The sequence below is a fragment of the Cyanistes caeruleus genome, chromosome Z (genome assembly GCF_971803275.1).
Source record: "Cyanistes caeruleus chromosome Z, bCyaCae1.hap1.1, whole genome shotgun sequence".
NCBI lineage: Eukaryota > Metazoa > Chordata > Aves > Passeriformes > Paridae > Cyanistes > Cyanistes caeruleus.
In genome coordinates this window covers 46,677,770-46,692,796 of record NC_141732.1, presented here as the reverse complement: position 1 = coordinate 46,692,796, position 15,027 = coordinate 46,677,770, and the positions used below count along the sequence as shown (strand labels likewise).

The window sequence follows — 15,027 nt, the reverse complement described above, 5'->3', positions numbered from 1 at the left end:
TTTCTAAATTTGTAATGAAATATTCTTAAGTAACAAAAACTTTTTCTGTTTTAAGAGATCGAGAGGACTTGCTGCACTGTTTCACTTTTTATTTGTACAAGCTGTGCTGCTGGGAGAAGTAGAAAAGCATCCAGTCTCAAGTGCAACTGTGTTTTGTACCCTAGGCTTTGCCTAGGCTTCTTCTCATACCATGCAGAAGAAGGAATGCAGGGACATTTTATCCACTAAGTTCCTCAAACATGCACTACCAAATTTAATAATCAAAATGTAATTGGTCATTGATTATAAATAAATAAATAAATAAATTAGCCACTGTATTTCCCAAAGCTGGAAGCACTATGCAAACACTAATAAAAGTATGAATATTTTAATTTGGATACAGATTAGAGGCACAAAACATGCTGACACATCCACATAGAGTACTTGAACATGTTCTTGAACATTTTAACTCTCCCTCCTAACACTCCAGCAACAAACAAGTATCCTGATATTCCTCAAAAACCCTTTTTTGTTCTGCCTCCAAAAACAATTATTATGCTTGGTCATTTGCTCAGATTCCTGGAGAGCTACTCAACAGAAATTTGGAGCTTACAAAAAAATTTCATGGCAAGTTAACTAAAGCTTGTTAGCATGGAACGATACTGTAATGGCTCGCTAAATGCTGTATTACTGTTAATGCTTATTCTGTGGAATATTTTTGAAAAATATTAATCTTTGTGATTTCTTGTAACATATTTCTTAGTTATCACAGTGATGAGTATAGTGATTTACCAAGATTCTAGCTGCTTCTGAAGTCTAAACGTAGACAAGTTCCCGTAATCCTCATTAAACATGCCCACATTGATTTCGTATAAGGATATTTAGCAGTTTCACATAATTAAAACTTAAAACCTATGAAATTCATTGAACATTATTAAAATTCAGTAAGTAACTTAAAAGCAGTGACTGCTCTTTTCAACGCCAGTTTTATTTCCAACTGGAAAGCTCTGCTGCAGCAAATAAACTAAAAAAATTAATACAAATTATGAACTCTCAAGACAGAGACGAAAATATTTCTGACTGTTGAAGCCCACCCCCACTTTGTACTCTACTGGGCATACCCAGTACAAAAGAAAAGCAGAATGCAATGAAGATTTGGTAACACTGTTTTTAAAGAGAAAAAGTTTTGCATCACACCATTAAAAACATCATTCTATAAAAAAGTACAACCATTGGGAGGGGGAAGCTTTAACTTGTAAATATTAGATTCCAATCCATATTGTTGTCCACAATGCCCCTGGAATCAACGAACTGCACAGCTTTTCCAGCTACCCAGCTGGTATGTCGACAGCTTCATTTAATATTCTTGTCTAGTGATACAGCAAAGACCTCTCATGCCTATTTTTAAATGCACATTTTTAATATTCAATATAATGTTACTCTTTAACAAACTCTTTACTCCCTGCTTCTTTTATGAAGCTTCCTGTGGTCTTTAAAGGGATTGTTAACCAAAGAATGGATCACACTCTTTCTGCATGAGCAAATTCAGAAACACTCCATTAAACCTTTCAGTATTTAATATAAAGAGTAATCTCTCACCTCTGAGGAGATAAGCCAGTTGCTGAGTGATTAACTCTGGTGCCTTTTGAAGAATCTCTTTTACGACTAAAGAGGAAGAACATGCTTGTATCTCCAGGCTCCTGTCACATTGCTCATCTGGATTGATGACTTTGACAACAGCTGATTCCAAACTTTTATCCTCACTATCAAGCAAATTTAGAAGTTATACATATATTTATCTTTATAGCTGCTTAGACAACTCAGTAAAAAAGTGCAAAATATTTTTTTAAATTCTGGTCTACAACAGCATTTTCATAGCTACCTGAAGCCTGCTATAAAGCCAAAGGATAACACAGGGGTCCTAAACCTGCTATTTTTTAAATTAAGTGTTCAGAGTTCTTTTACTGCTTGATACATCACTAAGTACAACATTTCCCTCATCAAAATCTATTAAATATTACTGACAAAAAGTATTTCTACATGCGCTGAAAATAGCCTTCTTTATATAGAGGAGATTCAGGATTTTCCCAACTGAATATTCTGAAAACTTAAAAAAAAACTTTTTGGTGTGTTTAGATACTTCTTGTTTCTGCTTACAATAGCAGTAACCAAGCCAAACTAATTTTAATAATAAAATACTAATTGTAACTCTTTGGAAGGAAGAAACACAGGAAGTGACAAACAAAAAGCAGATCTTACAGATAATTTTTACTCTGAGGACTGAATGATGCACTGAGCTGAAGGCACTTAACACACCAACAGCTATGAGATTCACATACACTTCTCTCTCCAGATTTTCCCTACTTTTAGTCTATATAAACTTCTATAAACTTCTCAGAGTACAATGGGGCCATAGGATGCTACTTGTCTTAAATAAAGTTCTAAGGACAGCTGGAAGTAAATGGCATCCTTCACTCAGGGCAAGACAGGCACACCATTATAAAGAAGCTCTTCACAAAGGATTCACAATGGCCTCATAAATAGTCCCTCTTAAGGATGGGACTATTATGGGTATACAGACTCTGATCTTCCAGAGATCAACGCCAAGCCTTTTGAAAGGCTGTCGTTGGTAAGGACCACAATAATCCAGCCATCTTAACAGTACATATGCAAGTGTCTGGGTACCTACAAATCAGTGAAAGATTCTCAAGGGAAAGCTAACTAAGAAGCAGAAAAAAACTCTGACCTCTTATCTACTGGCCACAGGAAACTTCCAGACTATTTAACTAAATTAAAATATCTAATCTCAGATGCATGTAAACACAAGGTTCTTAAAAGTGGAAATTTCATTAGAAGTGATGCAAAGATCATGTTCACCTGGTTACATTTATTGAACATAAAGAGAGAAAAAATACATTTTTTTTAGGTCTGTATTAACATAGCGATAGTGATATTAATACAGAAAAAATGTAATTTTTTTAACAGTTCAAACTCACATAAGCCACCTTACTGTACATAAAATACAATACCTCATCAGCATGTTGCTGTTTACAAGTGTTAAAGACAATTTCCCTTCAGCATTCAGCTGATGCAAATTGATTTCATCTCGGAAGATATGGAATGACTCTGGGATATTCAGCTCCTCCAAAATAAATCTTGTCTCAGTGAAGTAGCTGAAGTCTCTTCTTGGTATGTTCAACACAGGTAAGCAAAGAACATCAGGAGGACTGACCTGTAACATAGCATAGTAACATAGCATTTGTGAGAATTTGATTTGTTTTTCATCAGGACAGTACTTCAACATAGTGGGTAATTAGAAACAGCCTGGATTTTCTGCTTGGGGCTTTCTCCCCTTTACTTAATTGAAAGAAAAAAGAGGTATTTGGCACTTTTTTTTCTTCATCTGTCTCTGTTCCTACAGAGTACCTACAAAACCAGAATAGGAAAAGGAATGAAACACAGGACTGATTTTTCATGCTACTCAATAAGCCATTTAATAACCACTCATTCATTATTGTATTAACAGAAATGTTATTTATCTCTTAAAAAATCATTTTCGATAATAACAAAATCATTGTCCAGAAAAGATATTTTTATAGCAATTGACTCAACAATAAAATGTCTATAACAACCTGGAAGAAGTGAATTAAGACCACCCAGTCCAATTTTTCCTTTACCTTGTCTAGAAAGTAGGCATAGGCCAGGGTAGAAATAAGTGAATCCAAATCACAGGGTTTATTCCCAAGAACAACATGGACTTTTTCCAGGCGTTTGCTCCTGTTCTGTAAGACATTAGAAGACAATTGCCATGAGTGGATATGATGAGAAAAAAGTAAAATCACCATGACATTTTAAAGGACAAGTTAAATATCAGACTTTGTTCTCAGTTGTAGCATTTTTCACTGCTGGCTGGAAGAGTGGACTTCTTGTGGGATAAGACATTCCTTGGCTGCAGAGTTCCTAAGAAAGCCCAAAACTAAATTTCACAAGACACCATAGTTTAGAACCCAGTGAGGTCTGAAACTGACAAAAGTCCCTTTCACAGCCAAGTAACAGAGAGGCAGCAGCTTCAATGTCCGTGCAGAAAAGCTTTTCAAAACACCTGACAAATTCATTCATAAAACAGACAAAAAGGGTGTAGAAATACACAAAACAAAATGCACAGGAAATAATACCTAGCAAGTTATTATTTTAATTTTATCCTTTTTACTTAGCTGAAATCAGTAAATAGACAAAGTAACTGCCTTTCACACTGAACCTTCAGAAGCTGAACACAGCTGAAGTACTGAGAGTTTTGTACTGTTCTCACTTAATAAAATTAGGAGCCTTTCCAACAAGAGGAAAAGAGAAGACTGTGTGAAAGGAAAGTACTGAAGTGGAGGATCTACCTTCTTCATAACCACACATAAAATATAAGATTTAGTTTTTCTCTTGCGCACATCATTACGGTCAAGCTAGCTGCATGGAAACATAACAGTTTATTTATTTTCACTGCTCCTTAATTGGTGAAACATAGGTGCCTGATGCTAAAGACATGCTTCAGAAACAAACACACGAAAGTAAATGCTTTTGTGTTGGCATGTACAGGTTGATGTACTTTCTGCTACTTTTAACTGGAATTCTGGGTGTCAAAATTTTAATCTTTCAACAAAAGCATGTAATTACCCTCAATAATTATAAATGTGCAATTTTTCTTAAGCTAACCTTTTTCCTCTATGTCAAGTCAAGTCTTAGTTCTACCTGGATATAATGACTTAGGTTCTCTTTCCATTAATAGAACACAGCCATCAAAATACATTTGAGTAATAAATCCAGGACACATTCTCCATTCCCTGTTTTTCAGGAAAGACAGATTTAGCTTACTGAAGAATACAATGTCTGCAACAGATACATTCATTTATGCTCTAAGTCTTCAACAAAGTGTCTCCATATACTCTTTTCATGTTTCTCTGCAGCATGCATTTGATTGATTTGCCACAACAAAGAACAAAAATAAAGCTCATGAGCTCATCCTTTTTTCAGTACCCTCTCAGTAAAGAATTTCTTCTTAATATCTAATCTAAACCTGTCCTTTTCCAGTTTGTGGCCATTCGCACTTGTACTATCACTATGCATCCTTGTCAAAAGTTTCTCTCCAGCTTTCCTGTATTTCCCCTTTACGTTATGGAATGCTGCTCTAAGGTCTTCCTGCAGCCATCTTCAGGCTGAACATTCCCAAGTCTCTGAACCTGTCTTTGTAAGAGTGCTGCTTTAGCCCTATGATCAATTTTAAGGATCTCCTGTGGACTCCAACAGTTCCATGTCCTTCCTGTGCTGGGACCCCAGAGCTGATACAGCCCTGCAGGTGGGGTCTCAGCAGAGCAGAGCAGAGGGGCAGAATCCCCTCCCTGGCCCTGCTGCCCACGCTGCTCTGGATGCAGCCCAGGGCATGTTTGGCTTTCTGAGATGTAGGCACACATTTCCAGTTTATAATGAACACACACCCATAAGTCTTTCTCCTCAGGGCTGCTCTCCACCCAGCCTGTGTTTTTGCTTGGCACTGGCCTGGCCCAGGTGCAGCACTTTGCACTTGGACTTGTGGCTCATGAGGTTCACCCAGGCCCATCTCTCAAGCCTGTCAAGGTCCCTCTGTGGTAATGACAGTGACTAGCAGTACCTTTTTCCTCACCTTTCCTGCTTTTCACTGAGCAGAACTTGCTTCTCTTCTGCTTCCCCTTTTGCAGATCCAAGATACATTATTTCACCATTATTTCATTTCCCCATGTGCTGCTGAATGAATGGCTTTTTAGCATAATAACCATGCAACCCTGAAGTATTGCATACTGCTCATTTTTCATGTGCAACACTGCTTCCTCTTTCACCATCTCAAATACAATTAGTTTGGTTAGCCTTCTGCATGTCAAATCAGCCATCTTCAGGAAAAGCAGCCACATGGACGGAAGGCTTCCTCTCACAGGTCTTCCCAAGCAAAATCCTGGGCAGAGAAGCCCATAGTCCAAAAGAAAAAGATCCATAATCCCAGAAAGGCTTAGCTACCATAGGACTAAAATGTAACTACCTCCTGCAGTTACCACAGCTAAACCTGAGGGAACTGTCAATATCTCTAAGAATTAAAAAATTAAGGAGGTTAATGATGAAGCTAGAACTCTTGAATTAAAATGCATAAGAGATCAGAGATTTCTCTTCATGATGATGAGTTTTTGTTTAGCTAGATTAAAGGTAAATTGTAAAATGCACAAGCACTGGATGACTGGGATAAAATGAATTAAAGAAATTATGTGTCATTTTCAGATGGCATCAGTCAGGATAACTTAATTTAGATCAGACCTGCTAGATTAACATTCACTTACTGAGCTCAGGAAAGAGATTTATAAACATTAGGCTACTTCTGTAAGAGATCTGATTCTCTTATATCTCTCACAGATATTTACCATGAAGAAATTCTCATATCTGTTCAGTTCTGTTGTCTAGTAATACATAAAAGCATGACTAGGCAACTGCATCTCTATGTAACTGCAGTAAAAATGTAATTTATTAGTTCCCACCTGCATCAAACAGCTGATATATTCAAACATACTGCAATACTGGCAATCAGGTTTGTAAAAGTTTTGACCAGGACATGTTAACCACAATGATTGATCAAACTACAGTATTCCAGTCAAAAATTACATTGTCTCTAATTTATTTTTTTTTCTTCTGTTAATAGAGAAGCTGAAGTGATCTTGCAAGATAATAAACACTAAAGACTCAGTATAAACAGGAATGCCTAAAAATGCTTACTGTCGCAAGGCAAAAAAATTTTTCTATTTCCTTCATACACACTCACAAGCAGTCACACACAGCCTTGCTTTCTGAGTCACTACTTGCTTTTTGCCTCAAATTTCACAAGTTCTGTGCCTAAACTGTAATGAAATCACTGACTTTTACTGCATGGAATGGGACAGCACTTGTCAAGCACAGCAATTCTTTGAAGAAACAATATGGCTTAACAGAAGCATATTAAAAAGGAAGAAGCTGCAGAACCACATATATATGTGTGTTATATACAGTGTCAGATACAACACTGAAAACTTCTCCAGCCTTGTGGCTGAAGCACCAACCAGGGGATGGATGCAAGCTTCACAGACACAGCTTTCCTGGAGGAGCACAGGGGAAAACCCTACTTACTCGGACTAAGGCCAAGATAGTCAAAAAATCTATCTTTCAATATTTAAAGTCATCAAATCACATAAAAGAGGATTTCTGTACCTGAAATTGTACCTCCAAATCGGAGGTACAATTTACTGAGTAGTCATTTTGGAGCACAACTTGCATTTGCCTTATAGTATCAGGCAGTATTATGCTTCCAGTGGCCTGAGTGGCCTTTTAACATGATTATACGTCTCTATTGTCAAAGAAATGGTTTTAAGCCAAAGCAAAGTTAATTTAATATTTAATGCAAAGTTACAGTTAGTTAAATACTTTCTAAGTCTTTCCAGAAGAAAGCTTTATACTGGCCTGGAAAAAAACAAATGGTCTCTTATTCTAAGAAGAGATATAAGAGAATCCTTGTTTTCTCCCACGTTTTAGGTCAGTCAAAAAAATTACTGTATTTCTCTGCCCCTGTAGTATCCCAATTATCATGGACAGTATATGACACATAGTAATCTAAAGTAGTAGCTGTCAAATATCTGGTCACAAAATGATTCTTCCCTATGTATAATATATAAGTATATTATATATATATATATATATATATATATATATATATATACTCATACTTATATATTTTATATATATATATATATATATAATATATAAGTATAGTCACAAAAATTTCAAGTGTGACATGTTCTAATAATTAACTATTTAATATCCATTGTACAGTCTTGCTTTACTTACAAATCTGAAAAAAAACAACCTTTTACAACAAACACCAATACCACTAGCAGAACAAAATATAAAACAAAAGGTGCATTTTCTAATTCCACACTATCTGCTTTTGTGTGGGAGACACAGCCTTACCAGTAAGATAAACAAAAGTGGAAGGATCAAAAACTTCACACCATCCTTAGGAATTGCTGGAGAGGCATAAAATGTTATCTAATACTTTGCTTTGAATGGGATACAATAAGAAAAGACTATGACTAGTCTATAAAAAAGACTAGGAGAAGGTCTTCACACCTTAGCTGTTGTATATATAGAAGTTTTATTAACACAATTTATCCAGTCATACTTGCACTCTGATGATGAGTTCCTTACACTTCCTTACAGCAGGCTGAGCATAGCCTTATGATTACATCTGCTCTTCTGAAATTAGTATTTTAAAAGCTATATTTAAGAGTCAACCTCTTGATAAAAATAGTTTTATTTTAAAATGTTGCTTCCCAAATTCACAATATTCCACAGGATTAGGATTTTCCTTCAAAATTAATAATGGAAATGAGGCATGGTAGCTATCTGACATGCCAGCCAGGTAAGAAAGTCTTATCTTTAGATTGTTCCTGGAATTTCCACAGGACAGGAACTCTCTATTCCAGTCATTTCTAATCAAGAATTGGCACGGTCAACTATTGTTGATGAGAATGTAGTTCAGTATTTCTGCAATACCAACAGGCTCTGACTTGAATTCTGCAAGCAGACAAACTTAACGGTATTCAAGAAATAATCCTGAGGAACTAGAAACATTTATTTCTTTTTCAATTTTAGTTTATTTTACAGCCTGTAACTGCAAGCAAGTCTGCTCTGCTTGTTTTGGAAATATCTTCTCTCTAGCTTATTATATATATTCATTCACATTGCAAAAATCCAGAAATGAACTACAATTTCTACATCAAGTTTTCATTTGAAAAAGAATAGCTGGAATAATCAAATAATGTATAAATTTCATTTTAATATAAGAAAGAAGCACTACATAAAACCAGAACATCAATCAAAATCTTGTTGGCTCCTTTTAAATTTATATTTATTCTATCAATTATTTTGGCACTGATTTTTCACCATGTTTTATAAGCTTTACATGTTTGCACTCTCCTGCTTCTACAAATCTTTTGCCTTCAGGATCAACACTTGAGACACCACTCCTACTAGATCATAGAGTGTATGTACCCAGAATACCCAACACTATGTGGTTTTCAAACTGAATCCTACATAGGGAACATTTATATGCCCAACTTGCACACAAGTTTGAAAGTGTGACTTTGACACCATATGCTTTTATCCCAACTTTGCTGCTATATCAAGGTAAAAACTGCATTAAGTCAGACAGACATTAAATATGCTTTGTCTTAGAGAAACCTAAGTTTTTATGATGTAAGATAAACAAAATGATAAAGCAAATTCTTATTTTAATGGCTTTAGGCTCAGTAACAACATTACATTACTCTTCCTGCAAGACAAACAGGATATGGTCTCCTGTGGCTGGAAAAGGAAAATGTTCCCAGCACAATGATTATTAAGCTTTACTCAGCAGTACTTCAACAGTCTGTCAATAGGATTCTCTTTGACAGAAGTTACTAAAATAAAAATCAAAGTCTCCCTCTTTCATTTTTGCCGCATTAGTTCATTTGTTGTTCAAAAAAACCTATGTCTTGCATAGGACATAGCGCTCTCACCTAATAACTGAGTATTCAGCATACAGAAATGCAGCTTTGGAAAAGAGCAAGTTATATTCCTATTCTGGGTCATCTTCAGTGCCTAAAGTCAGTCACAGCAAATCTTTGAATTTCCACCTCAAGCTAACTAACTCCTCTTCCCACTTCCTCCCCACCTGCCACTTAACATGCAGAAGGGAGACTAGAATGCCTACCTAGCTAACAGGACTTGATTGTATTTATCTCCCTTAGGAATTGTTTGGCTTACTATAGAACCAAACTCTTCTTCGAGATATTTGATATAAATGACTTTAAGGAGTACATTTGCCTGAGGAGCAGAGTGCCCCTGTCATATATCAGCTCTGTGGTGCGTCAGAAGGTGACTGGTAGCAATAAATGTCATACACTGCAGAGGCTAAATAAATTATATAGAGCAATGAGAAAGTGTATTGGAGAAAAACAGGTGGGTTTGTTTTGGTGAAGGCAAGGGAATGAAATCCAAACAACGCAGTTAATTTACCTGCCTCTCACAGACCTAACATCTGACCTTGGATTGTTTAAGTTTAGCTGCTTCTTTAAAATGAAGGAAGCAACCAAGTTTAAATTTACCAACAGCCAGGCAGCACTTGAACACTGCATTTTAAAAAGCCTTTGGAGTTAAGTTTCATATTTCTTAAGTCACAATAACCCTCAGGTGATGGGCACCAAGCTGAACATGAAACCATAGCCTGAAGTAGGCCAACAACTCAGTGGCAGTATCATTAGTGAGCATGAAAATCACAATCAGAAAAGAAGATCAGGCCAAAGTCACTTCCACTTTTGCCTTTCTTGTTCAGCAGGTTTCTATCATGCTGAAATTCTAAAATGTCCGGTTTTTTACCCATTCTCTTGCAAGAATTATGATGAAAAGATGCCAGTCTTTGTTTTGTTTCAGTTTTTAACTTCAGCATTATTTCAGTTGCTCTGTCTTATTCCACAATGAAAACCAGACACCTATTCCTCTGTAGCAGCCAATACTGCTCTGATCTGCCATTCCACAGAAACCCTTTATTATCATTGGCAGCTTCTTTTTCCATGAGGGAATTCTATTACTGTAATATGTTTTACTCCTGTTGTCCTTCTGAAAGATAAATATTTGGTTGATTTGATTTAAAAGCTGAGCACAGAATAAAAATCATAATACTGTGCTTGTTAGTAAAATGACAGTACACTCAAAATAAAACCTGACTTAAAAAAAAATCTATTTGGGATCTTATGAGAATAAAACATGATTCATTATGAAAATGCACTTTTTACTAATACAATAATTAGTTAAGTCTACACTGTTTAGATCTCTGAAGACCTCACTATAACACTAATATCAGAACCACAGATATATTGCAAATGAGAAAGAGAAAATGTGTAATTTCATTCCTGTATTACTTTTAACATGCAGATGATTTCAGTGTAGGGCTAATCACTAATAAAATTATTTAATGCCTAATACTCCTTTTTACATGGATGACACTACAACAATAGAAATTTCTAAGTAGTTAATTTAGTAAGTTCATCTGGGTTCAGGCTAGGGACAGTGACAGTATGTTACCTCTTGAACACGTACACATACATCAGAAATATCCATGTATGGAGTGAAGCTCTTACTCTGATCATTTGGGCTGTGTCCAAGTATCCAGTTTGCTCATGAAATCCAGAGGTCATTAATACAATGACCCACAGAACACTTACTGGAGCAGTCTCAAATCACCTTGATCAACTTGCCTTAGCAAAAAATTCAATTCAGATGTTCTCCACCATGACACACCTCCCCTTCAGCATAACGAAAGAGGCATAAACCTATATCAGTACTACTGAACTAAGACCCCCCTGACATGTGTTGAGATGACTGGGGTCTTCCTTGTCACTCACAGTCCCTTCCTTTTGCACAGCCCATCCTTCTCCAAAGCAGAATCATGTAAAAATGTGCTAATGATGTCTTCAGAGCCAGACATATGATATGTAGGAGCTGATCCTCCAACCCATTTCATCAGCTTATACCATTGCATTTCTTCAGAAGTCAATTAGCCTAGACATATCAGCAGATATTTTGCCTCTGCACTTCCTGTGGACAGTCCTCTTCTGATGCTAAGTAGCCTCCACAGAGCTTTCAGAATTGCTCTCATGTGACAAAGTATGTTTCAGCATAAACATTACCCAAAACCTTTTCTGAATCAGACTTCCCCATCTATCCCTGAAGCATTAAGAAGACATTTAAACATATTTCCTTGATACCATTTAGTTCACTGCAGATATTTGCTGCATTTTAAGCACGCTATTTACTGCATTAAATAACCTCATAATCACATTTAAAGGCTTAGTGATCTAGTGCCACCAATATACTAAAATATATGATAACAAATGCAGTCAGCATTTTCCATACCATATGTTTGTAAATGTTATTCTGCAGGGAACCAATTAAAACTATAGAAAATTTGGAACACAGACATATGGAACAAAACAAAGCAACTTATCTTGTCACCATGGTGCTTGCTCAGTACATCGATTAGGGAATGGTGATATTATAGGACAAACAAATGTCACTTTAATTAAAGTATGCTGAAAGGCAATATACAATAGCAATCTAAAACATTAGTTTTTGCTGTGCTGGTGTTAGTTTTCCTTTTAATTAGATAAAGCAGTCAAAATACACTCCTGGAAAGAAAAAACCAAACAAACAAAACCCCAAAAAAACAAAAAAAAAACAACAACAAAAAAACACACTACAACCACATCCACAAATATTCCTATTTGAAGTAATGCAATGCTAGTCCTAATCTACTGAAAAACTTCCTCTTTTAACATTCAATGAGAAAAAAGTAGGAAACTGAAATGGAATGTCTGGGTTTCAGGAAAAACATTTAAAATATTGCTGAGGATATATGATATTTCAAGGAAAAAATAAATTTAAGCAGGAACTTACAGATTTTTCTATGAAAATTTTGTGCATCAGGGAAAACAGTGGATCTAATCCTTGTAATTGTCTAGCAATTGTCTAAAATTGACAATGTAAAAATAGTGAAAGGACTGGGAAAAATAACAACCACTTTAAAGCAAAACATTATTGGGAGGTAGAATAATTATTTCCTCATTCCCAAGGTAAGTTGGGAAAGATCTACTGGAGGAAATATTCTCAAACTTGTGTTTCCCATTCCTTCTTCCACTTCAGAAGTTCAGCACTGCAGTAGGTAAAGTTCCACAAGGCACCACAGCGCTCACTAAAAAGATTACAAAAAAGATTAAGAACACTCAGATTACAAATTCTGGGTAAGACTCCTACTCTTGTATCATGCCATTGAAACCTTCAGGCATATCAACTGACATGATACTGAAAACATTTTATTATGTTTGTTGTTTTATTATGTATTTATAACAAATATTATTATTTTTCCTCTAAAACAGAGCTCCATTTTACAGTACTTTGTCTGATTTGGAAATAATGTGTAACTGAGCCACATTATTAATTTAATGCACTAGAACAAGTGGTACAGAGGAAAAAAAAAAGAATTAAGCTAATTCTACAGTCAACAAGTAATGTTCCAGCAAAGCCGAGATCTGTGAGAGCCGCAATACAATAAATACATCTTCCTCCTACAGAATTATAGGCAGATTGTCACCAACTACACAAAATCCCCACCTTGAATAAGGAAAGGAAATGCAGGATGAAGGAAATGAAGGAAAACTGCAGTAATACTAAATAGGATATTGATTGCACAAATTCTTATCTATCACAGTAGTTCAATTCATCTCCTACAAAATATGAGCTGACCATAGAATCAGAGAGTATATAGGATTAGAAATTATCTTTATGGTAAGCATATCAACTCCTGCTTTGAAAGTACGGTAAATATAAGACAAAATAATTTAAAGTGTAATTACATTGTAAAATAAAGCACAGCTTATATTATAAAGCTATAATTTTATTTTTTTTAAGGGCATCACATTATTTCTGTTAATAAAAACAGAAATGGAAGAGCTACAAACACAACTAGAAGTTTTTTTTAAGATTTGCCCAGTTTCATTAATTTGCATTAAGTTTTTCAGGATGCATTATATAAAATTTTATTAAGCAGAAAGAAACAGAAGATATAAATTGACAAATTTACATATGAAGAGACATTAATGACTGATTAAGACATCCTCCTCAATGATTTTTGCTGAATCCTCTTACTTAAGACCAAAATGGGTAATTCATCATCCCTGGCAAATTTGCTGCCCTAGCTAATTCAAAAGACAAGAAATATTTTTTTAAAAATATGGTTACCACAAACAAAGTAAATTACATTAATATTTCAACTTCTACCTTTAAGTATCTCCTAGTTTTGTACTGAAGACTCTATTATGGATTTTTAATCTAGGAAAATAGATATATGTGCCCTCCCCCACAGAGAGACTTGCTAGATTTCCTTCAACAGTGAAGGTTTGGGTCAAAGTATCAAAGAGGACACTGTTGGGAAAAGAAATCTCCATGTATTTCCATGCCATGCTATTGTAGTTAAGAACAAATGGCCCAAAGGTAAGGAGAGGTATCTAACCTAGCAAAAAATAATCTTCTTCTTCTCAGGCTTACTTTACTTCCACTATACCACAGAGCGCAAAACTTGCTTAAAGTCTGGTTCTGAATGTAGAAAAACCTAAGGTACAACATCCTTCCTAGGTCTTAAGTCTCTGGGAGTGGAGGTAAAAAAAACCTTCAACAAACTAACAAAAAAACAAAAACCCAAAATAAACTAACCAACAAACCCCCCCAAAAATAAAAAAAAAAACAACACGAAAAAAACCCTACAAAAAAAAGCCCAAACAAACAAAAAAATCATGAACAAGCAAACAAAAAACAAAACAAACAAAAAAACCCTCACACAAACACACCACCCCCACCCCCCAAACCCCCAAACAAAAACAGAGCCAGTATGTCCATAAAAGTGACATATATAAGCCAAAATACCTATGCACAAGGCTGCTCACAGCATCCAGGCCCAGATTTTCCTACTAGCAAACTCTGAGGACACTGGTATGGCACCTGAAATTGTAACCTCATCTCACTGAATAGCAACACCACTTACTCCAACTCATGGACATGCGTTCTGTGCCAGTAAGACAATTCCAGGTATAAGAATGCGACGACGCATGAACTAAAATTTCTCTGTATTCTCCATGTGTTCAAGCTGTTACAGGGATTTGCCGCCCTTGGAGATACTGACAAGCATTCAGATAAACACTTGTCAGAACAGGAACAGTGGTAACATTAGAAACTGGTGATGATTTCACAACTTTGCAGTGTAAGGTCACTCTCTGCTCCAAGTCTGGTATTTTTTTAGCTCATTATTTCTGCTTAGTTAATTGCATACATCTCAGCATATCAGAGGATGATTACACAGTATTTTGTGTACTGGAAGTATTTTTCACTGGAAGAAAAAATTTAATAACTACATGTAGCTTTCTT

At 35.6% G+C, this 15,027-nt stretch overlaps 1 protein-coding gene across 9 annotated transcripts in view; it reads right to left on the bottom strand.

Annotated features, from left to right (window-relative positions):
- The window catches only part of PRUNE2 (prune homolog 2 with BCH domain), a 132,137-nt gene that overhangs the window by 102,783 nt on the left and 14,327 nt on the right, over nucleotides 1-15,027 (bottom strand). For all 9 annotated transcript variants that reach the window (XM_086869259.1, XM_023943467.2, XM_023943468.2 and 6 more), the window contains exons 2-4: nucleotides 3,657-3,761; nucleotides 3,009-3,211; nucleotides 1,579-1,742 (exon numbers count right to left, since the gene is read on the bottom strand). In XM_086869259.1, the coding sequence (XP_086725385.1) occupies nucleotides 1,579-1,742; nucleotides 3,009-3,211; nucleotides 3,657-3,761 (472 nt within the window). The remainder of the gene's footprint in view (nucleotides 1-1,578; nucleotides 1,743-3,008; nucleotides 3,212-3,656; nucleotides 3,762-15,027) is intronic.